Below are 25,157 nucleotides of genomic sequence, written 5' to 3'. Positions count from 1 at the left end.
CACTCTTGTGAAGTCTTCTCTTGATTGTTGACTTTGACACATGTACACCTACTTCCTGGAGAGTGTTCTTGATTTGGCCAACTGTTGTGAAGGAGTTTTTCTTCACCACGGAAATAATTCTTCTGTCATCCACCACAGTTGTTTTCCGTGGTCTCCCGAGTCTTTTGGTGTCGCTGAGCTCTCCGGTGCGTTCTTTCTTTTTAAGAATGTTCCAAACAGTTGATTTGGCCACACCTAATGTTTTTGCTATCTCTCTGATGGGTTTGTTTTGATTTTTCAGCCTAATGATGGCTTGCTTCACTGATAGTGACAGCTCTTTGGATCTCATATTGAGAGTCGACAGCAACTGATTCCAAATGCAAATGTCACACCTAGAATCAACTCCAGACCTTTTACCTGCTTAATTGATAATGAAATAACGAGGGAATAGCCCACACCTGTCCATGAAATAGCTTTTGAGTTGATAGTCCCATTACTTTTGGCCCCTTAAAAAGTGGGGTTTTGAGGTTTTTTTTTTCTCCATGGGGGCGCATATAAAGGAAATATTTTAACAAAGTAAATGCCTAAAGGTTGAGTTAAACAATGTAGAGGTGTCAGCTCAATAGTTAAAATCGGGCAGGTGGCTAAAAAAACCTGAATGTTACAGATATCTAATGTACAACTTTATATGATCACATTTATTTGCACATTTGTGTTTTGCATACAGTTGCACCATATAAAAGGTAGTGTACTAATGAGTGGATTAGGTTGTATTGCTCAGATAGCGGGATATGTTCTGGTCAATGTGATCACAGTAAATCTTGTAAATTTACTTGTTACTCAATTCAGCCCTACATACAGCACAATACATATTCCTAATTTATATTAATGACCTGTTATGCACTCTTAATAAAACTCTAGGCCAGTGTTTCCCAACTCCAATCCTCAGGGACTCCTAGAGGCCCCCATACATCTGAAGGGGGATTGCGCGATCCTGCGAACGGATCGGAAATGCCGGCCGGCGGCCATCGATGTTCTGCGGTCTGTCACAGGATTGGTGAAATTCTACATGTTAATTTTCACGGATCTGCATATCTGTGAAATCCATCATGTTGGATTTCAGTGATCCTGCGATGCCGGGTTGCAGGATCGCAACATCGCGGCAATCCGTCGCTGATGTATGGGGGCCTTAACAGCGCATGTTTTACAGATCTACTAGTTGGTGCACATGTGTATTCATTACTGATTGACACATTTCCAAAGATCCACAAGTGGAGTTAATTATTTCAATTGTGATACTGAGGAGATCTGTAAAATGTGCACTGTTAGTTCCTTTTTACAACGTTTTTGTCCGGACAGAAAATAATCTGACTTATTTTTTTTTTTTCTGTGGTTCAGTCCCTTTCACCCACAACGGTTTTGTGCCGTATGATGTTTTTGACATGTGTAAAAATCTCTTTTCAATCTTTAACACTGAAACCATGGACGGCAGCATTCCTAGTCGGTGGTTATCACGGCTATAATATGGCGACCGTGCCGTGTTCGTGGAGTGTGGAAGCCCTAATGTATTGTAACTGCAGTTTAATAACTGTAAAAATGTGTCTGTTTTTTTGCCGGACGGACAAAACCGTTGTGTGTGAAATAGCCCTTAGGGGTCCCTGAGGACTGGAGTTGGGAAACACTGCCTTAGACTGAAAACTGGGCTTTTCAGTGCTTCTATCTATTCAGGAAGGGGGTTACATGGAGAAGTTGATGACTTCTACAGTGGTGCCCCCACCACTGTACAATGGGGAGGGCGATTCAGAGAACGGACAGTTCAGCTTTTCATTCCTCTGCTGCATACAGATTCGCCATCTCAGAATGCCTTAATCTGTTCTTCGAAATTAGAAGAGCAAGGAATTTGCATACTTCCCTGCTCTCTGCCTGTTATTCTGTGCTTGCTTCGCCCCCTGTCTGGGTCAGGCTCCTTTGCAGCAGGTCTGATGTGACCTGCTAGTCTCAGACGCCGGTGCATGCGCAGTGAGAAGAAGACATATTGGACTCTCGATATGTCTGTCTTTGCACTGCTTCCCGAGGTCGCGGAGGGGCCATTTAACAGAGGATGTCGTTGAACAGGTAAGTTTACATGAATGGCTACAAAACATGACTATATATTGCATCGCTGTGATGCACTATATAGTGATATTTTTCGGTAGCCAGTCCTTGTTTTACATGAATAGACCCCTTTCTACTAAATATAGTGGTCTATTCATGTAGATTTCAGTACATACAGTGTTTATTATCACTATATATCGCATCATATTGATTCGATATATAGTAGTTATTCACATATACTTGCCTATCCGAAGAAGCGATTCAAAAAGCTGGCCCCTCTGTGATCCTTTGGTGATGTGCAGTACTCAGTCATATTGTGGTCTCGGCAAACTTGGATGCAGCACCACCAGCAGCGAGACTGGCAGGGGTTTAGGGTTAGGGCCTGGAATGCAGCAGCCTGGGTAGGGAAAGGAGAGATGGACACAGCCAGCATACCATTACGTGTCCGACACACCTCCCCATTCCTGCAGCAAGCACCAGCTTTACCGATAAAATCTATATATTGGCTGGAGTTAGTTCGGAGGGCAGGAAGACAGCTGTCTTCTCTGCTTTTCTGCTGTCAGGAGGCTTATTACGTTATCCTGAGCTGGCAAATTTGTTTTTTTTTTTTTACAAAAAGCAGAGCTTATGTGAATTGCTCCCCTTCTATGAATATGGTGAAGCAGTGAAAAGCCTTGTTATCACTAATAAAAGGCTTTTCACTGACATATGCATAGACCTAGTAGTTCTTATTCACACTGTAGCTGCATCCAAATACTTATAGTGTACTAATTAACAGTTAGGATTAGCATTTTTTTTGCAAAGGAATTGGTTTAAAATCAGATTTAGTACAGCGATACATGGTGCGGCTCACACGTGTCGGACCTCTGTCTCTTTCCCTTGTATCCAGGTTAGCACCTGAGTTGCACACAGCACCTGTATCTACTGCCAGCACCAGTGTCCATGGTACCCGTACATTGCAATTTTGGAACATTATCAGTGCCACGATGACACGTGCGTATTTTGTGAAAAAGGCTTTGGCGAGGCTCATAGCGTGGCTTAGTTGCAAAGTCTGTGGCACACAACATGGGGCTATTTTGTGCGATTTGAAGATAGGTGTAAGTGATTGCAATTTATGGTTCAGATAACCTGGTTGTAATATTTTAAGTTTGGATCCTTAATCTCCACATCCTAAACAAAATGCATTTTTGGTAAATTTAGCACTACTAAATATCATCACATCATGCATATCATCATGCATGTTTTTTTCATTGAAAAAAAAGCTTTTGATTAATTATGTGCCATTATATATATTTTCTTTTCTTTTTGCCTCTCATTTCAGAGCGCTTTGATCACCACTGTCCCTGGGTGGGGAACTGCGTGGGGAAAAGAAACTACAGATTTTTTTATATGTTCATTTTATCGCTGTCCTTTCTGACAGTGTTTATATTTGCATTCGTTATCACACACGTAATACTTCGTAAGTATGCTCTGTACTAGGGATAGCCATTTTTTGTTGCTTTGTTTATGTCCGGGTTTTGTTTTATAGTCATGTGAAAACTTGTATAGTATAAAGAAATCATTTGTTGAAGAAACATTTTTAAGCCAAAGTTGGTACAGTTTTTTATTTTTTACTATGGAATGTACTTATTGACAACTATATATCCACATGCAGAAAACCGAAAGCTTTGTGCAAATTAAGCATTACATAATTGAATAATTTCAACAGAAAATCTCTATTTAGGACACATCTTGTTTTGTAGTAGACAAAAATTAGCTAACCTCCTTAAAAGTACTGAAACATTTTTCATTTCTTTTTAATGTTTCACCAACCTAACCTCGGTAACTTGTATAATAAACAAAATTACATAGATGTATATTTCTCAGCAACATGAAGCAGTACAACACTGTAACCTGGCATATAATAATTCCTAGGAATAGTATGTGTGCATTGTTTACTCTATTTGTTATTCCTTAGTTACTGTATTACTTAACTTCGAAACCACAACATGTGTGAACCCATTTATTAATCATTATTATATAGCGCACCTACATAAATACAGCCAGTACTGTGCTGATAATATTTAGTAATTAATATCAGTTCCCCAGTGGAGCAGAAACAAGACCAACAAGGAGTGCGCATACATACTTTACAAAGATGGGGCCTTGACCCAGCAATATGATGCAGCAATACTTACCACTGTGCACAAAATAAAACTCTTGCAATCCCCAATACAACATAAGGGCGATTCCATATTAAGTGGACCAAGTGTCAGCACCTGACCATCTCCAATATTGATAACATTTTACATGAAAGCTGGCATATATGTCAGACTAACTTTGGGAATATTTTAGTTCACAATATGTAGGAAAACTATGGCCCTCAAGGTTGTTGGGATGGGTGCAACTGTCATTGACTCCCCAATTAGCAGGTGGGGACGATCTTCAAAATTGGTCCCCTTAACATGGAATGACCCATAACTTATATTTTGTGTTATACATAAATGTAATCAACATACTTTGTATAGTTTTTGGTGTTCACCAAGTTCTGTATTTCCTTTTTAATAATACATTTCACAGTGCCATGTACAAAAATGTTTGTATATATATATATATATATTTGCACTCTGCTTCCAAGAATAATGCTGGGCATACACTGACCAGTAAAATGCCTGTCAGACCAAGAGGCCTTTTTATCTGGCAGCCTGACACCCAACAGATATCATGGGCATACCCTGTGAAATATTTCAGTGTATGGCACTCGATATCTGCACTTCTTCCCTGGGGAGGGGAGATTTCCCTGTGAAGGAACAGGGGAAATATCTGTTGGTCGGCTGCAGCAGTGGATACTCTGCCAGATGCGCTGACTATTGACTTACAAAATATAGCATCGGACGTACATTCAGAACAACCCGGCATGCCCGACCGATCAATGTTTTCAGATCTGTCCTGGGCATACACAGTACAAATATCTGGGCGATCCACCGATATTGGACGGATCACCCAGATAATTGTATAATCTGTCCAGCATTACTACTATTTGCTCTCTTCAGAGCTGCTACTTCATGCAGTTCCTCCAGCCCTAGGGCCTGATTGTGAGGTGGAAGTAAAGCATGAAATACCACTTTCCCACTGAGTAAAAATCCTGGGTCATTGCCGAGTTAATCCGGGTCAGGCTCCCAAATAAATAACCCCCGGTCCTGTGACCCTGCAATCCAACCCAGGAAGCTTGCATGGTTGGATACGACTAGGACCCAGGATAAGGGACAGTGGGAACGGGTAACCCGGATCCTGTTTACAGCATGGTGAGATCCGGATTTCCCGGCGCTTGGAGAGGTCATCTCCAAGCGCAGAACGAAGACTTCTACTGCACACGGGTGCAGTGTGAACGCGGCTGACCTGTGAATTAACCGGGTTGAAGTGCAGTGGAAAAGGCATATGAAGCCGGGGTCCGGTTTGGATCCATGTTCAAAATCCTGTGTCGGACCCGGGACTTTAGTGTAAAAGGGGTATAACTGTGCACCTTGTAAACTGGAATGGTATTGAAATGCCGGCGGCTGTTTAGCCAGTTCAAGTACAGACTACGGATGCCAGGCAGGATGAAGATCCCGACTGGGGCTGGTAAGTACCCTAATCTTCCCTTGTCCCCCTCCTGACCCTCCCTCAGGGGTGCCTAACTCTAAAACTCCTGTGGTGGTCCTATCCCTAAGTCCCCCTTCCTGCACCCTAAACCTAACCCTCCCGGGGGGTGACTGACCATAACCTCCCCACAGTGGTGCCTAACCCTAAGTCCCCCCTGGGGTGCCTAAAGCTAACCCTCCCACGGCTAACACTAAGAGCGCAGCGTTCTTCTGTGTTCCGGTGTCGGGATTAAGATAGGCGTCGGCATTTCAATGCCTTTCTTAAATCCACCGTCTGGCATTAGCCTGCTGGATTTTGACCAGCGGCATTGCGGCCGCTGGCCATTTAACTACATCCCGTGTAAACTATGTAGCAATGCAAGGGGTGCAAATACATTTATTGTTGCATGCAGGGTAAATACTGGCTGCTTTTGTATGTAGCCAACAAATGCTGAATAGCTTTATTTTTTACACTGCAATTTAGATTTGCGTTTGGACACACCCCTTTTGAATCAAAATCTCGGGAGAAATTTGAAAATATGTACAATCTGCAGTGTGACATGGTTTTGCCAAGGTGCCCAATTACATACACTTTTTTTTTTTTTTTTTGCTTTACTCCCACCTCAGAATCAGGCCCCTTGTGTAGCATGTTGGCTGTGGACAGGATGTATCAAGCTTTGGAGAGACATAAAGTTGAGAGTTGACCAAAGTAACCAATCTGCTTCTAACTATCATTTCAAATGTGCTAGATAAATGATAGAAGCTTACTGGCTGCTATGGACCCATTCTCCACTTTCTCTCTTATGCCGCATATCCACTAGGCGACTGTGAAACGAGAGCAAGATTACGACTTTGTAATCGTGCAGTTGTTCCACAGTCTGTGATAAGCCTGCACTGAACGATCATTCGTTCTGCGTAGGCAAATCAGTCATCCCCAAATATGGTCAGCCTGACGATGTCGTCCGGTTGACCAGCATGTTCGGGCAATGATAGATGTCAAAAACGACCAGCGCGCATCGCTGGTCGTTTTTTACTTTAAACTGCCTGATATGTGGACGATTACTGAGCGATTGCACGATTTCGATGTCTTAAACATGCAATCACTCAGTAATGTCGCGTAGTGGATACGCGGCATAAGGCTTGATACATTTCCCCCTCTCACTTATGACCCACTGGGTGAGATATCAACACATTGTGCAGCTCAACTTGTCCACAATAGAACATACTACATGAATAAATAGTATACTTGAACATGGTAACAGATTTTCTTTTAATGGTTTTGTGTAAATATATATATATTTTTTTATAAACCTGTATTCGTAATGAATACATGTCTTTCTGGCTAATCATGTTCTTAGTCTGTGGCTACCTAACAAATATGGATTGTTTTGGAGTATATTTAGGCATTTACAATTTACACCCTGCTACCCCAATCACACAATGTGCATCTCTGCAGTCTCTGGGCTGAAGTGAGAGATGGTGTGTATCCGTTCTCTTTTTTTTAGTTTTACCATCTACAGCTTTGTGTTGCTATTTTACAGTGTTTTTATTTATTTACTTTGCATGATGCATGTAATCAGTTTATAAGCTATTCCACTGATGCTGCTTCACAGCATTGAAATGAAGAATAGTAAAGATATTATTTGCTTGTTTACGTATCACTATGTCGTCTTCACTATTAAATAATAAAAACTACACAAGAAAAAAAATCTTAGAATACATTACATAAATAATACATACAGTCAGGTCCATAAATATTGGGACATTGACAGAATTTTTAGATTTTGGCCTCTATTCACCACCACAATGGTTTTGAAATGAAACAAACAAGATGTGCTTTAACTGCAGACTTTCAGATTTAATTTGAGGGTAATTACATCCAAATCGGGTGAACGGTGTAGGAATTACAACGGTTTCTATATGTGCCTCCCACTTTTTAAGGGGCCAAAAGTAATGGGATTATCAACTCAAAAGCTATTTCATGGACAGGTGTGGGCTATTCCCTCATTATTTCATTATCAATTAAGCAGGTAAAAGGTCTGGAGTTGATTCTAGGTGTGACATTTGCATTTGGAATCAGTTGCTGCCAACTCTCAATATGAGATCCAAAGAGCTGTCACTATCAGTGAAGCAAGCCATCATTAGGCTGAAAAATCAAAACAAACCCATCAGAGAGATAGCAAAAACATTAGGTGTGGCCAAATCAACTCTGGAACATTCTTAAAAAGAAAGAACGCACCGGAGAGCTCAGCAACACCAAAAGACTCGGAAGACCACGGAAAACAACTGTGGTGGATGACAAAAGAATTATTTCCCTGGTGAAGAAAAACCCCTTCACAACAGTTGGCCAAATCAAGAACACTCTCCAGGAGGTAGATGTATATGTGTCAAAATCAACAATCAAGAGAAGACTTCACAAGAGTGAATATAGAGGGTTCACCACAAGATGCAAACCATTGGTGAGCCACAAAAACAGGAAGACCAGATTAGAGTTTGCCAAACAACATCTAAAAAAGCCATTACAGTTCTTGAACAACATCCTATGGACAGATGAGACAAAGATCAACTTGTACCAGAGTGATGGGAAGAGAAGAGAAGGAAAGGAACTGCTCATGATTCAAAACATACCACCTCATAAGTGAAGCATGGTGGTGGTAGTGTCATGGCGTGGGCATGTATGGCTGCCAATGGAACTGGTTCCCTTGTATTTATTGATGATGTGTGACTGCTGACAAAAGCAGCAGAATGAATTCTGAAGTGTTTCGGGCAATATTATATGCTCATATTCAGTCAAATGCTTCAGAACTCATTGGACGGCGCTTCACAGTGCAGATGGACAATGACCCGAAGCGTACTGCAAAAGCAACCAAAGAGTTTTTTAAGGCTAAAAAGTGGAATGTTATGCAATGGCCAAGTCAATCCCCTGACCTGAATCCATTTGAGCATGCATTTTCACTTGATGAAGAAAAAACTGAAGGGAAAATGCCCCAAGAACAAGCAGGAACTGAAGACATTTGCAGTATAGGCCTGGCAGAGCATCACCAGGGATGAAACCCAGCGTCTGGTGATGTCTATGCGTTCCAGACTTCAGGCTGTAATTGCCTGCAAAGGATTTGCAACAAAGTATTAAAAAGTGAAAGTTAGATTTAGGATTGTTTAGTTTAAAAAGAGGGAGGCACATATAGAAACCGTTGTAATTCCTACACCGTTCACCTGATTTGGATGTAATTACCCTCAAATTAAATCTGAAAGTCTGCAGTTAAATCACATCTTGTTTGTTTCATTTCAAAGCCATTGTGGTGGTGAATAGAGGACAAAATATGAAAATTCTGTCAATGTCCCAATATTTATGGACCTGACTGTATGTATTGGGGCAGCCTTACACTGAACTAAAATGAAATGGCACCCAGCTATAATGAAGCCTCTTTATGCCAATCATCCACCTTTCTGACATGCGTTGCTCCTCTACAGAATAAACAAAAGTGGGCAATGTGACCACCCCCTAACTCAAATTCCTTAAGCAGCCCATGTGTTTGACAGCCTGTTTTTGTCCACACTATTAAGAGGGAAGCAAGCAGCAAAGGGGTCCTCTGTCATAGATTAACCAGTCTAGCCTCATCAGCATGGGGCAGAACATCAATGGAGCAGATTCTTTCCCTTTCCCCCAGAAGAATGCCAACCCTGTGCTAGAAGCTCTGTGGAAAACTGGGTAAATGAGTATTAAGACTCCTGGAATGACAACTTTGCCACCTTTAGCAGACCCAGATTTAATGTAAAATGCTACAAATGAGCTCCACCTCCCCCCCTCCCTACCCATTATACAAGTTATAGTTTAAAACAAAGTAATTAAAAACACACACATTTAAAAAATGAAAAACCTTCCGCAATACCCTAATTCACCACATATACTTTATTATTTTACAAATATTTTTGTCCTCCCAATGTTATTTGAAAGGAGCTTTATTACATTTTCAACCCAAAATGGAAATGTTTGCCACTTTCAAGCCATAGAAATCAAAGAGAAAAAAAAGACTCAAACTTAGCCATAGAATATTTGAACTAATTTGACTGTCCTGCCCAGCCAATCACAAGTGGTTTTCCACCCTAATTCTTAGGGGAAATGCTGGTGTTGAGGGGCTAGTACTGGGACTCCCTTTTGTAATCTCTCATTAATACATTTTAATTAACGCTCTGTGTCGGAGAGTCAATTGTTTTGGGCACCACGATAATTAATGAGTGCTCATTGAAGCAAATCAATTGTTTTGGGCACTCATTAATTTTCACGCTTGTCGCACCCAATTAGACAGCGTTTAGCTGTGTATAACTGCTAAACCCGTCTAAAGTCCTGGTTAGGGCACCCAAACTAACGTTTGGGCACCCAAAGCACAGACTATTCACATATTTCTGCTTACCTCCCCAGGGGATAAACAGAAATGCCGGCGGCTGTTCACGCCGGAATGGAGCAACAATTGAATTACTCCGTCGGGTGCCTGGCCAGCTCAAACATATGAAACCGCCTCGTTTGGGTTAGAAAAAGTAGTTAACCTCTGCTTTTAGAGATAATCGATATCACACCTGTTTTTCAGACAGGGTCCCTTTCAAGTGTAATGCTGTGTCCATCCTTTTTAGCTCTAAAATACCTTTTACGCTACATTATAAAATTCAAGAAAAAATGACTGCTGGAACAACTTAAGCTTGTGTGGATAACTCTAGTTTCCCATTATGGTCCCAATTCCCTGAAGGTACCTTTAATACAAAAGGTTTGTGAACAAGTCTTCAAAGAGAGGACATTTGGTATTATTGGGGGAATTCAATTTCAAGCTAGACCCCTTTTTGGATAAAAAATACTGCTCTGCCCCTCATCCCATGTCTATGGTAGTTGGAGCCTCCCTGTTGAATCGCAAATTGTTAGGCAAATGTGATTTATGTGATATTTGGAGGGTGCAAGACCCTAAGCGACAGTTTACGCTTTCTTTTCTTTAGTGTGCAACACTTATTCCCTGTTAATGTAATTATTTTAGACAAATGGGACCCTACAGCACTCTACTTCCCTTAAAATACTCCCGATTACATGGTCCAACCATGCACCTCTCTTCAGAGATTGGAAGCTCTATCAATCTTTTCCATCAATCCTCGAAGGTGCCTCTCCCCTCCACCTTTAAACTTCCGCAGATGTGAGGTCTGTCTTAAAGAAGGGCCTCGCTGACTACATGCTTAATAATAATCTGAATGACACCTCTGGGCCTGATTCAGAGTAGTACGCAAACCGATGGTTAGAAGTTCTGATGTTAGAAGTTTGGCACATACGCAGGATCTGCACTGTGCATGCGCCTGTCTTCTACAGTGAGATCTCCCGCAGTTCCCCAAAGCCGTTTGAGGGGGTGGTGAGCTGGGCAGGCCAGGCCTGGCCTCTGTTTCGGGAAACATCACTCACAGACATATTGGCTGTACACATGCACTTAGTGATACATTGTTCGTCGGCTGATACATCGTTCGTCAGCTCCCAACTGTGATCTCACAGGCTGTGTTTGAAAAGTGACAGTTGGGAGCTGATTGACTGGCACCTTATCACTTTCTTATCACTTTTCACTCTATCTCCTAACACTGCTTAGTAGATAGACCCCTCAGTTGCACACAGATATACAAGTGCTGCATACCAAATTATTCAGCACAGTCCCCTGTTGCATCCTAGCCACATTGCATCTTGGATGACTTTTTTTGTCACAAATGCGTCTAACGCTAGCAAAGGGACCTGGCGGCTAGACGAGCAATTTTCTATAGGGATCAATTAACTTTTTACAGTGGGTGACATACTTTCAGTGCACTAAAATCGAACAGAAAGCCATAATACAAGCACACGCACACACAACTATTAATGCAAAACTTGCATATGAGCATGTGGAATTGGATCTATTTTTACTGCAATGCTTTTGCATTAAAAAATGCTGCATTTGAACTCCACTGGGTAGCTAGCTTTTTGTTCATGCTGAACACCAAACAAAAGATACTTGTCAAGTGCATTATAGAAGTGTTTCATTATTTTGCACTTTTTTTTAAATGTAATGCATTATTTAAATTATAACTTTTAACACCTTCTGGTCCTAATGCAACTGTTCAGACAAGCAACATATTGCAAGATTAATTTAGACAAATTTTGTTAATGGTTTAAATATTACTGCAGTGCATTGTGTAGATCAGTGGAATATTTAATTGATGGTTTTACCATGGGTCAAAAATATATTCAAGATGTATGTTTAATGTATCTTAAATACTACTTGGCAGTTTATTTCTGCTAAAGAAATGGTAATTGACAACTTTTTAATACAATTAATAATGGAGACTTGTAAGATATTGCTACTATTTTTTCAGATGGATTATAGTGGAAACACAGTATTCAGAGACTTTTCCCAAAAATGACTTGTGTAACACCACACATTGTAGCACTCAATGGGCAAAATGTACTAAGCGGCGGGTTCTAATCCCCTGCAGGTTGGTGGCGGTTTGACAGCGGGTTCTATTCTTCTCTAAACCCCGGGGGTTAGGTGGTGGTTTTGCAGCAGTTTCTAAATGACAGCCCTGTTCTATTCTATTCAAAAATGTGTTTTGCAGTGGTTTTGGCCTTTGAAAAACTTCAGATACCAAAACCACCGCCAAACAGTCGGGGTTTAGAACCCGCCGCTTAGTAAATTTTGCCCAATGATTGCGATTTGTTGCTCTCTGTTAAATTTTGCTTGTTTTTACTGGGGTCTCTTCGATTCACGTCTCCATGGTTTCGGTTGAAATGAAAGGTACCCTAAATGGGAACTTTGCTCATCCATTCAGATTTGCTTTAATGTCCCAATACATTCAGACTAACACCTCCAATGATCCCATCGATATCCACAATATTTTAACCCTGGCGCGTGTTCTGTCTTATTTTTGTTCATAAGTAATATAACTCATCTCAGCAATGTGGTTATTATTAAATGAAAGAAAATAAAACCAGATCATGCGAGTGTTTAAATTTTACCATACACCTACACCACTGTACAAAGGACTAGATTGACAATGGGGGGGTGGAGCTACAGTTCCAGGACTTCCATTGATCATAGGCCCACAGGATCTTCTGTAGTCTAGACAGTGATTACATGGAAAAAAAAAATTCCTGCATTGCGAGGTCCAAAGCACTGGCTGCACTGCCCATTCATCTAGCAGTCAGAAGTCCCGTCCATTCATTCATGTCTAATGAAGCTCTGCCCACTTGCTGCACATTGAGCCACACCTACTCATGACACCATAGGCCCGCCCCATGTCGCCTATATCCCTGCACATTAATTTCCTCAATCACTCCCGAGTTCCTAGGCATAGGGATGGCCATCGGTGGTGTAGCCATCGATGGTTACAAACTATTCACTGGATGATCAACGATGGTTTCACCCAACCGAAGGTCATCCCTGTCTTTTGACTGACTGGCCCGTGGGGCTTCGTGGGTGCCGGGGGCAGAGCTTTGCTAAGTGTCCTGGCACTTGGTAAAATAAAAATAAAAAATCTGGTTATGCTTTTACATCGATGGAGGGAAACTATCTGGTTCACCCCCATAGATGTCAAAAACATTTGACATCGGCCATAAACCAATGATGATTATGAATCATCGATGGTTGATGGCCATCCCTACCTCGGCAACTGAGTTGGCAGGCACCTGGGCACTGAATTTTTGAGAAAAAAGGAGCCACAAAGTATGAGCTTTAGAGAAGTAGAGTGATGGATGATACCTGGCTGAAGAACACCTAGACACTGGGCAGCTGTCACCATCTGTGAGGTGAAGTCATAATGCATCCCACAGGTTAGTGTAATTTCTGGTGCTGCTCTGCACTGAGTGTTGTGATCCTACACTGAGGCTGTGTGTGTAACTGTATATATGTGTATATATATATAATATAATACGCACACACACCTATCCACTGTCCTGCTCCCTCTATTCGCTTTTCCGCCCCCTCTGCTGCTCTGTTTTGCTCCAGTATACAGAGCCAGTTCTAGACCATGTGAAGCCCAGGGATTTTCCCTTGGGATGCCTCCACTCACCCTCATACACACACTGCCCCCATACTCTCACAGACACACACACACACCCTGCCCCCATATGCTTACATACATGCTGCACACATCTCTTCCTGCAGCCTCGAGCTCCAAGTCCTGGCTATACTGGGCTTCACTTTCCAGAACTTGGTAAATCAGGCAGCATAGCATCCACCATAGAAACTTATAGGAGCTGCGTTATGGTCGGATATGGAGGAAGCGCTGCAGATATTGGAGATATCTGCAGCGGCACCTCCTTCTAAAATCATGAGGATGCTTAATATTTGCATGTACCCCCAAAAAAACTTCATAAATTTCAGCTCCAGGCCTGTGTGAACCTTAATCTGGCACTGACTGTACAACAGTATACACTATGATCTTGTTTTCTATTATTTCCATTTTATAACCTCATTGCTGAGAGTGTGTTTTAGATTACTTACACCAATAGGGCAGAGAAATGCCAGGATAAAATTCTCTATCTATAAACGACCACATCATGGAACTGAAGTTGAACAGTTCTAACTCCCCTGGCTGCATATCCCTGGTCTTCACAAATTTCAAACACTTCTGGCACAAGTCATCCACAATACTAATGTTTTAATCTGAATGTATCAACCTTCATCCAGGGCAGCTCTCTGATAACCAACTGTCCCAGGGATAAAGGTTTTCTTTCTGAAGTGCAAATGCAAAGAGGTTCTATTGTGCTACTGTCAATACCTCAGGGTTGCCAACATTCTGGCTGCCCCTTCCAGGAGGGCAGCCAGATCGGCATAGCAGGGTTGCGTGGCCGACAAGGGGGCGGGGCCGCACAGCTTACCCTGTATTTGTGGGCGATCACATCATTTTGGCACCGCTGCCGCTACACAATGCTGAGATTACCGGTATTGTGAAGCAAGGGAATGGGCCAAAATGATGCGATTCAGAATGAATCATGGTCACTGCCCCTGGTGCTAGGGTTTCCTTTGTTACCGGGGAGGCCGGGAACAGCACCTGATTTTCGGGAGGCTCCCGACCGTATCGGGAGGGTAGGCAAGTATGCAATACCTGAGTCTTGCTATCATGGGGATCTAGACAATAAGAGATCTTCTCTTCTTCACCCAAAGCTTTTTTGCTGGGCTAATTTCTGGACTATTTTTCTTTTTTAATAATTAAAATAAATCTGAGCAATAAACTCGTGATCGACCAGCATTTTCCCAGCTTTTCTTTCATTATTCTTTGAGCCCAGTAACTTCATGTAGGCAAAGTAAATGCTGCTTTTCCTAATATTTACCCTTTAATATGCTGAATTCGATATACATATGGCATATGAATATTCATTGGTATATTTATTCTTGCATCAGGAAACTCGTATTACCTTTTGCTAATTTGATTTTAATGCAGTGACGTACAATAGAAGGCGCTGTCCCAGAGAAACTTTGGGGATCCAGGAAATGGATCAGAAAATATCCCTAATTCATGTTATAGTTTGTTATAAGAAACTGATAGTACCATCAAAATCTGGCGTTAAATAGAGAATTTCGAGTTCAGGAGATTGATTCATTGGTCTCTTATGGTATTTTCCCTCACCAATTAACTTTTTTATTATTGTTCTTTTCAGAATGCTATGTTAATTTAACAATATCAGCAAACTTAGGTAGTTGTTTTTTATTATAATCTGTGAATGTGTAGTATGTATGCAGTATTTTTTTTTTTTTGTTCTTTCTCTTATTTTTCTTCTTTCATGCAATTTTAGGCTCTCAACAAACAGGATTTCTTAATGCCTTAAAGGACAATCCAGCAAGATATCCTTTAACAAATGTTTTATGTTTTGGTGTATGCAAATTCAATATATGATGTCTGTGTATTTGTTCAGAAATTAATCCTAGAAGCAGCCATGTAAGACTTAAACTTGACTCGAAATGCATTTCTTGCCCTCTACTTTTATGTATAAGGGTTTAATTTCTAGTTATTTGTGCCTTAAAGATTTTAAATCTATTTGCCCTGCTGAAATCTCTCTAAATTTTGTGGGGAGAGCTGCTGTTTTGTTGCAGACGGATTGTAAAAACAATGTCTAAAGGCACCCATACACTGTGTGATTTGCATACGATGCGATATCGTATGTAATCGCCCTTGAAATCTCTCTGGCAGTTGAAGTGAATGATGTGCAGCAAAAGCTGTACAATGTTCACCCAATCGATCGTACACAATCTAATGATTTGCATAATCATTAGATCGTGTACGATCTGACACAGATGCATGTAGCACTGACCTTGGAGATCCATGCTACATGCATCTGTGTGATTGACACACAACAAGGACGGGTCAGTGAGACCCGTCTGTGCTGCTGTGTATTTCAAAGAGACAGATGCACGCACGGACCTGGAGATCCGTGCTACTTGCATCTGTGTCACTGACACAGAGCACGGACGGTTCTGTGAAACCCGTCTGTGCTGCTACGTTAAAACAAACAAAAAAAAAGGCCTGCCCCCACCAAAAGAACAACTATACCCGAGCTTTTAGTGACCCAGTGCTGGGTGTGCTTAAATTTAGGGGGCAAACGCCGTAGGGGTCCCCCGTATTCTGCGCAACCAGCACTGGGCTGTGATCTGGTTCTGGAAATACAGGGGAACTTTTTTTTACCGCAGCAGCACAGATGGGTCTCTCTGATCCTGTCCGTGCTCTATCAATAAAACAGATGCATGTAGCACGGATCTCCAGGTCCGTGCGTGCATCCGTGTCATTGAAATACACAGCAGCACAGACGGGTCTCACTGATCCCGTCCGTGCTGTGTGTCACTCACACAGATGCATGTAGCACGGATCTCCCTGGTCCATGCTACATGCATCTCTATCGTGTACGATGTGACAAACAGCATACGATGTATGTCACATAGTACACTATAGATCGTAATCTTACGGCTTTCCCGTAAGATCTATGATCCAACTAGACGATGGCGGGGACGCGCATCGGCATCGTAACGGTGCAGAAACAACACATGATGTGCATGATTGATCGTTACGATCGATCAATATCGTCCACATCGTGTGAAAAATTGCACCGTGTATGGGGGCTTTAAGAGATTTCAGAAACTGGGGGGGAAGGGGGCTGATAGAGTTGGGAGTTAGCTTAATTAAGTTAAAAATATGTTACACTGCAGGTGGAGCAGACTTAAAACGTGCAGAGAGATTTACAAGTGGTAAAGGTGAGTCTTTGCTTTGTTTTTACACTAAAACATAAACTGAGTATTTTCTTCAGGGTCCATAGGGTCCACAGGAACTACCTTGGGGAATATGTGGTTTGGAGGAAACCCGGCACCAAACAGTCAACTCATTTCGGTCCCAGGATGCACTGGGTCCTCCCCCATATATACCCCGCCTCCGGCCACAGATTCCCAGTATTTTGTTTGGTGCGGCAGGAGTTTAGCAGCAGAGCGTCTTATAAGATGCCTGTGCTGCAATTCCTTTTACCCCCACCTGGAGCCGCAAGCGCCAGTAACCTTTGTAGTCTGGTGATTTTGGCAGGGTCGCGGCTGAGCTTGCTAGCTATGATGCCGTGACTTGGACTGCAACCGGAGAACACGGGGAAGTCAGGTAAGAGCGAGGCAGTCCTGGCTTCCAGCGTGGGAGATGCAATGGAAGCTGCTGCAGTGAGGCACGGTTCAGTCCGCTCCCAAACTAGACCCCCGGGGCCATATCTCCTGGCACTGGGGACAAGCTTCAGACTCTTTCTGTTGCTGGGAGGCCAGCCATCCCGATTAGTTATGCAGCATAGGGGAGGAAAACTCTCACCCCGGCAGCCCCTCTCGCAACCCAGGCGCTGGGTTATGGAAGTTTTGCGTGCCTGGGTTGCTCCGCCCACCTCTGTATATGAGACACTGACCACATTTCTGTGCTCTGTAAAAGTGGTTTGGTCTCAGGAGGTGTTGGGATCTCCCTGTATACCTCTCCCCCAGGCGCCAGGTATATAGCACTCTATATCCTATCAATCAACTCTGTTAGGGTTTTGAGTAGTTGATTCAGAGCCCATTTGCAACTAAAGATTGTATCTGCATTGAATGTGACTTTGTGTTAGCGCTGCTGTGTTCTACTGTCAGTTATTTCTATCACTGTTTTTCCTCATCCCTCTGTACATGTGGTGGGGTTGGATTTCTATAAAGTTTCACTGTTTACTAATATTAGTATATCAAATAGGAAAAAGTCGCATTTGCATTACTTTGTACCTTTTGTACCTTATATGTCTAAGGCCAAAGGGAAACCTGAGGCTGAGGCCCCAGTGCTGGTATCATGTAAATCCTGTCAGGCAGGCCTGTCTCCTCAGGATGGTTTGTGCATTTATTGTTCTAAAATTCCTCAACCCGGTGTACCAGGTCCGGCGCAAGAGCCACCGTGGGTGTGCTATTTTCGCAGGTTCTAACGCATTTAGTGGACAGTTTGGTGGCACCTATACTGCCTCCTACTATGGGATTCCCTAAACAGTTGCAACCTGCTATGTGTGTACCCCTTATACATCCATCCTGGGTAAATGCTTATGCTCATTCTTCAGAGTATGGTTCAACAGTCTGCCGATCTTCAACCTAGACAAATGGATAGATTGGTAACCACTAAGGTTCAGGGACGGAAGAGGTCATTCCGACCAGGCTTTAGACTCAGATGCATCATCAGCTAAATCGGATGTTGCACATGGTTCCTCCTCAGAATCTGTATCTGAGGAGGAGGATTGTCATGCCTCCGTGGATGTTCCCTCTCTGGTGAGAGTGGTTAAATTCATATTAAAGAGGATGAGAAGGCACCTCCTAGTTCTAAAGCTCCGCTCTTTAGATGACAGAAGGTGGTTAAGGATGACTTCCCTCAGTTTGAACAACTTTCAGAACTCATGGCTGAGGCATGTAGCACTCCAGATAGATGGTTACATGTTACAAAGAAGTTATTCTCGTTCTATCCATTTCCAGTAAGTGAATTTGATAAGTGGGAGGTCTCCTACAGTGGATGATCACGTGACTCATTTAATGAAGAGTTCCACGTTGCCCATTCTGTTCGCATCCTTTCTTAAGGATGCTACTGATAAAAGATTGGAAACCTGTTTGAAATCAGTTTTTTGTTTATCTGGTGCAATCACGCAGCCAGCTATCATGACGGCCTGGCTAGCCAAGGCAATAGAAGAGTGGACGGCAGTATTAGAAGAGACTATGCCAGATGCTACGAGAGAACAACTATCTTATTTCTCTCTTATACGTGAGGCAGCATCTTACATTGGGGTTGCGGCAGTGGACGCAGGAATTATAGCGTCAAAGGCAACAGCAGCCTCATTTTTGGCATGCAGATCCCTCTGGTTAAGGTCCTGGAAGGCAGATGTGGGTTCCAAGAAAGCTCTGGAATCCATACCTTTTTCGGGTAAAAGATGGTTTGATACAGAGTTGGATAAGATAGTGGCTACGTTTGCAACTTCAAATCTGCTGGGTTGCCATCAACAAACACTTACAAGAGGCAGTTTTCCTTTCACCCTCAGGGAAGGGCAAAGGGACAGTCCTTTTCCAGGCAGTCAACTTCCCGAAGGACTGCCAAGCCACAACAAGAGAAGTAGTCCTGGTCAGTCAGACATCCAGCTGCCAAGCCGGATGACAAACCTTTAGCCTGACTCGGCTGGCCTTCCCCTGGGGGACCTCAAGGTGAGAGGTTGACTTCTTAATTTTTGCTTCACCTGGCATCAGACTACATATGCCTGGGTCAGAGAAGTGGTCTCTCGGGGATATGCAATCACCTAAATTCTTTTGCACAAATCCCCCATCAAGCTCTGTCAAAGCCCTAGCCCTCCAGGAAGCTATTCAGACTTTGCTGGATTCAGGGGTTATCATTCCGATTCCCTTGGCTCAACAAGGAAGCAGATATTATTCATATCTGTTCTTGATTCAGAAACCGAATGGGTCACATCGCCCTATCCTGAATCTAAAGCATCTCAACAAATGTATTCATGTACCCAAATTCCATATGGAAACCCTACGGTTAATTGTGCTGGCAATGGAACCTGGGGATTTTATGATTTCCCTAGACATACAAGACTCATACCTGCATGTACTATCCCATCAAAGGTTTCTACGATTTGCTGTACGTCAGCAACATTACCAATTTCAGGCTCTACCCTTTGGTCTGTCCAAAGCTCCTCCAGGGTGTTTACCAAGATAATGGCAGTCATGATGGCTCATCTCAGATGACAAGGGGTCAGAATACTGACATACTTGGACGATCTCCCTATATTGGCACAATCTCTGGATATTTTACATCATCTCCAGCTGACAGTGGCCTGCCTAAAGGTACACGGCTCGATTGTCAATTGGAAAAATTCGTCACTTTTTCCAACTCAGCGGATGATACATCTGGGAGCGTTCCTGGATTCTCAGGCGCAGAGGATCTTTTTGCCAGTAGAGAAGATTGCAGCTCTACATTTGCGGGTGCACAATTGCTACACAATCAAAGAGTATCAGTCCACGCAGCAATGCAGGTCCGGGGGTCCATGGTTTCTACCTTCGACATGATGGAATAGGCCCAGTTCCACTCCAGGCCCTTGTAGCTATTGAATCTGTCTTGTTGGAGCGGTCAGTATCGGTGGATAAAGTCTGACAATCTTTCTCTACTCAGAGGTTCGGCTCTCCCTGGCCTGGTGGCTTCAGACGGCTCATCTAAACAAAGGTCGCCCTCTGTGGATCCCAAAGTGGGTACTCCTCACCACGGACGCCAGTCTTGGATGGGGTGCGGTGACAAGTTATCGCACTTTCCAGGAAAGGTGGACGTCTCAGGAAAGTCACCTGCCCATAAATGTCTTGGAACTCTGGGCAGTATACAGGGCGCTAGTTCTAGCACGAGGCCTCCTTCAAGGCAGGCCTGTCCAGATCCAGTCTGACAATGTGACCGCAGTAGCCTACCTCAACCATCAGGGAGGCACGCAAAGTCGAGCAGCCATGCGAGACGTGGCAAACATTCTGACTTGGGCAGAATGTCATATTTCAGCAATATTCATCCCAGGAGTCCACAAATGGGAAGCAGACTTCCTGAGTCGTCAGGGCATACATGCTGGAGAATGGGCTCTCCACCCAGAGTTCTTCCAGCTCCTAGTGGACAAGGAGATGTGGATCTCTTGGCACAATTACATGGTCCCCAGGTACGGGTCCAGGACAAGAGACCTCTCAGCCGCCTTTGTGGATGCGCTGGCAGTGGGGTGGGATTTCAGGTTGGCTTACCTGTTTCTTCCATTGTCTCTTCTACCAAGAATTCTCAGAAAATTCAAGCAAGAGGGCGGCAGGGTGATTCTAATAGCTCCCGCTTGGCCCAGGCGCCATTGGTTCACTGACCTGATGTGTCTCCATATATACTCTGCTCACACTACCTCTATGGCCGGATCTGCTAGTGCAGGATCCCTGCTTACATCCGGACCTACCTCGTCTGTCTTTGACGGCTTGGCTCTTGAGTCTTCCATCTTAGGAGCCAAAGGGTTTACCAACTCTGTGATTCATACGATGCTTGCGGCAAGATACTTGCTGCCCGCATCTATTACAGAATTTGGCATTCCTTTTTTCTATGGTGTTCCCATAGAAAAAGTTGATCCTAAGGTTTGTAGGGTCTCTCGAGTTCTGGCTTTTCTCCAGTCTGGATTAGACCTTGGTCTCTGCCTGGCCACATTGAGAGTACAGGTTTCTGCGCTGTCAATTTGGTTTCAGCGTAGAATTGCTCCCTTGCTGGATGTTAGGAAATTTTTGCAAGGTGTTCTCCATCTGCAATGGCCTTTTGTTCCTCTGGTGGCACAGTGGGATTTGTCTTTGGTTCTCATGGGGCTACAGGTTCCACCCTTTGAATACCGGGCACCTCAAGTGTTGACAGCGAATACACTTTTTTTTCTCCTCGCTATCTCCTTAGCTCGCAGAGTCTCTGATTTGGCAGCACTTTCGTTTCGCCCCCATATTTAATCTTCCACAAGGATTGAGCTGTCTATCGTACGCAGGCAGGCTATCTTCCAAAAGTGGTATCTCTTTTTCATATAAATGAAGAAATTGTTGTACCGGCTTTCAAGTCTTCAGGCCTTTCTGCTAGTGAAGCGTTCACTGGATGTGGTTCGAGCCTTTCGGATCTACGTGGATCGTACCAACTCCATCAGGAAATCGGAAGCACTTTTTGTTTTGTATGGCTTTCACCAATGTGGTTGGCCAGCTAACAAGCAGACTCTGGCTCGGTGGCTGCGTATGACTATTTCTCAAGTTTATATGCAGGCTGATCTCCCTGTTCCGAGCAGGGTGACTGCACATTCAACTTGGTCTTCCGTCCATAACTTTTATCAAAATCTATGCAGTTGATACTTTTGCCTCCCAGGATTCTTCCTTTGGGCGGCAGATCCTCCTGTTGACTCAGAAGTGTCCAAACCCTTAAGCGAACTGCTTTAGGACATCCCCATGGTATTTCCTGTGGACCCTGAAGAAGACTTACCTTTGATAACTTTTTCTTTGAGGTCCATAGGTTCCACAGGGCACCCTCCTTGATGCACCTGGCTTCAGTGGGATCTGCTCCTTCTTGTCACTGATTCCCTCTTTATTGTAGGAGTGTTTCTAGTGTAATGTGTACTTCCTTCTCCATTTTCATTCTTCTGCCAGTGGGCTTGTTCACAAACTGAGGACCTGTGGCCGGAGGCAAGGTGTATATATAGGGGAGGACTCAGCGCATCCCGGGACCGGAAAGAGTTGACTGGTGCCGGGTTTCCTCCGAACCGCATGTTCCCCAAGGTACTGATGTGCCCAGCTATAACGTGGCATCACAGCGCTATCTCTCACGCCACGTATGGCGCGCCACACACCACGCCATGAGTCGCGCCACAAAGAAAGTTTATTAGTGAAAAAAGTCACTACGTGTAATACAACATTTTGCCCACCAGATGTCACTTTTCCTAAACTACATAGCGCATGCGTCAGATTTCATTAAGTGTAATACAACTTTTTGCCCACCAGGTGTCACTTTTCCTAAACTACATAGCGCATGCGTGTGATTTCATGATGTGTAATACAACATTTTGCCCACCAGGTGTCACTTTGCAATGTACCGTACGGTATGTTCTGTATCACCGGCCGATGATTGTTTGACAGAAGCTTAGACATTAGACTTTACAAACTACAGAACTCTATTAATGGGTGAAGCGTGTGGCCTAGCGGTCTAATGCCTAGTCTCACTGCTTCTCCTCTCTTCTTGTTCCGTGGGTTCAAGACCTTGAAAATACAGTATGTTTTTTTTATTTATTTTTAAAATCTTCACTTAAAATATTCAGTATTCAATACAGTACATGTGGAGCGCATGTCTGCCCAGTGCTTCGGGAGTCAAACAGCGAAACTAGGATTTTTATTATTGTACATACAGTACTGTACCTTAGAACGCAAACTTGCGTCAATGCCGGCGCTGACATGAACGCGGACATTATAGTTATTTATTATGACCATCAAGCGGCAATGGGCCCTGTTAAAGAAACTGGTTTCTGTATATCAAACTGACTGCGCGTTTAAACCGCAAAATTGCGTCAATGTCTGCGCGTGCCCAGTGGTCAGATTTTAATCACAATGGAATGTGTGCCCCATGTCCAGTGGAGCCAAGCCATACATTAAGTTGCGCTATTTTATGGCACATACCCAGTTGTCTGTATTGCCAACAGTACTGTTGAATTTTCACACTAGTGCCATTCTGCACTGTCCGAGACTTACAGTACCGCACAGTATACACAATAGTAAATTCATTACTACAGTACATAAGGTGCTACAGTAGTGGACTAACAGCAGTTTGTAGGGCAGATGCAGAGCGCAAACTTGCGTCAATGAAAATGCTGGCTTAGACTTGGTAACATTATTAATTTAATATGTTTAGTAACTGATAGTTGACTGTGTATAAGAGAGGGGTCTCTCTAGTACAAACTGACTCGGCGTTTAAACCGCAAAATTGCGTCAACTGTCAGCACAGTTCTGATGGGTTACGGTACAAATAGGATCTCTGGCTTGTGCCCAGTGGCGGGGGTTGCAATGCATTGCCAGTGGTGCTGCGCCATAGCCATACCCTTGTAGCGCTATGGCTATGTACTGTACGCCATGGTGTACAGTATGGAATATCATACTGTACAGTACCAGGTCATGATTCACACACAGTGAAAGTGTGTTATTATTACACTGACTGTGTAATAATAATATTAAAAATAAAAAGTGTAACCTTGACTGTCTAATAATAATGAAAAGCTTCATTATTAAGCTTCCTGGTTTCGAACCCGGGTTGTACAGACGTCTGCAATGTAGAAGTACGATTTCTTACCTCTACGCTACAGACGCCTGAGTACTGTACGTCATCGTACAGTACTGTAGTTTGTTGCTCCATACGGTACGCCATACAGTATACCGCATTGTTGTGCGCTACACTGTGGCGTATTGAGTCTCATAGCACTGCGCATGCCCAGTTGTCTGTATTATACGGTACTTATAACTGTAGTTGTAAGTACAATACGGTAGACATTGTAGTGATTCCCTGACTCTAGGAACTACAGTACAGTAGATGCAGTAGTCTAGGGGGCTAATGCCTAGCCCTACTGCATCTACCATTTTCTTGTCCCGCTGGTTCGAGACCTTTAAAGTACATACTTTATACGGTAATTTTATTTTGTTTTAAATCTTCACTAATACAGTACATTATCCAGAAATTCTGGTATTTCTATGCCACAGTACTTTGACCAAAAAGTCTAACCTTGTTAATAAAAAATAAAAAGTGTAACCTTTCAAGCTTCGAACCCGCAAAAGGGTTGTACAGGCAGCGTAATGTATTGGTTTGATTATTTACCATTACACTACAGCCGCCTGCAATACCAAGGTTGCACCCGGCTTGAGTGTTTCCTACAATACTGTACGTCATCGTATCTCAGGCGCATGCCCAGATCTACTGTATACCCATTTAGCATTTTACTAAACTCAGTACATTTTATATATTAGGGGGTAAATGTACTAAGATGGTAGTGCTATTAAGTAATTTTGCCCATAGCAACCAATCTGATTCCAGGTATTACTGTACAGTATCTTCTAGAAGGTGCTACTGTAGATAAATGCTAAGTACAGTAGAATCTGATTGGATGCTATGGGCAACATACTGTACAGTACAGTAACTTCTTAAATAGAACTCCCATCTTAGTAAATTTACCCCTACAAGTTTCACTTTTTCCCCCCAATTTTTTTTCTTCCACCCCCCAAAATGAAAGTGAATTTTTAGTGTGTTCTGACTTTTTTTTTAAAAAAAAACTTATGCAGTTTACAGTACCTTTAGGGGACGTTGAAGGCTTCCCGCAACATTGCACCCCAATTCACGAAATTTTTCCACCTGCTATTCATACAGTAGGCGAAACTTTTTTACATACTGTCTTACTGTACATTGCATTGACTTCCCGCCTACAGTAGGCAG

At 43.1% G+C, this 25,157-nt stretch overlaps 1 protein-coding gene across 4 annotated transcripts in view; it reads left to right on the top strand.

Moving 5' to 3' along the window:
• Nucleotides 1–25,157, top strand: part of ZDHHC14 (zDHHC palmitoyltransferase 14) — a 164,796-nt gene that overhangs the window by 118,845 nt on the left and 20,794 nt on the right. For all 4 annotated transcript variants that reach the window (XM_088448954.1, XM_088448953.1, XM_088448952.1 and 1 more), the window contains exons 5-6: nucleotides 3,395–3,532; nucleotides 15,460–15,508. In XM_088448954.1, the coding sequence (XP_088305080.1) occupies nucleotides 3,395–3,532; nucleotides 15,460–15,508 (187 nt within the window). The remainder of the gene's footprint in view (nucleotides 1–3,394; nucleotides 3,533–15,459; nucleotides 15,509–25,157) is intronic.

The sequence above is a fragment of the Taudactylus pleione genome, unplaced genomic scaffold, assembly GCF_031769625.1.
Source record: "Taudactylus pleione unplaced genomic scaffold, aTauple2 ptg000473l, whole genome shotgun sequence".
Taxonomy (NCBI): domain Eukaryota; kingdom Metazoa; phylum Chordata; class Amphibia; order Anura; family Myobatrachidae; genus Taudactylus; species Taudactylus pleione.
This window is presented reverse-complemented; position numbering and strand designations above follow the sequence as displayed.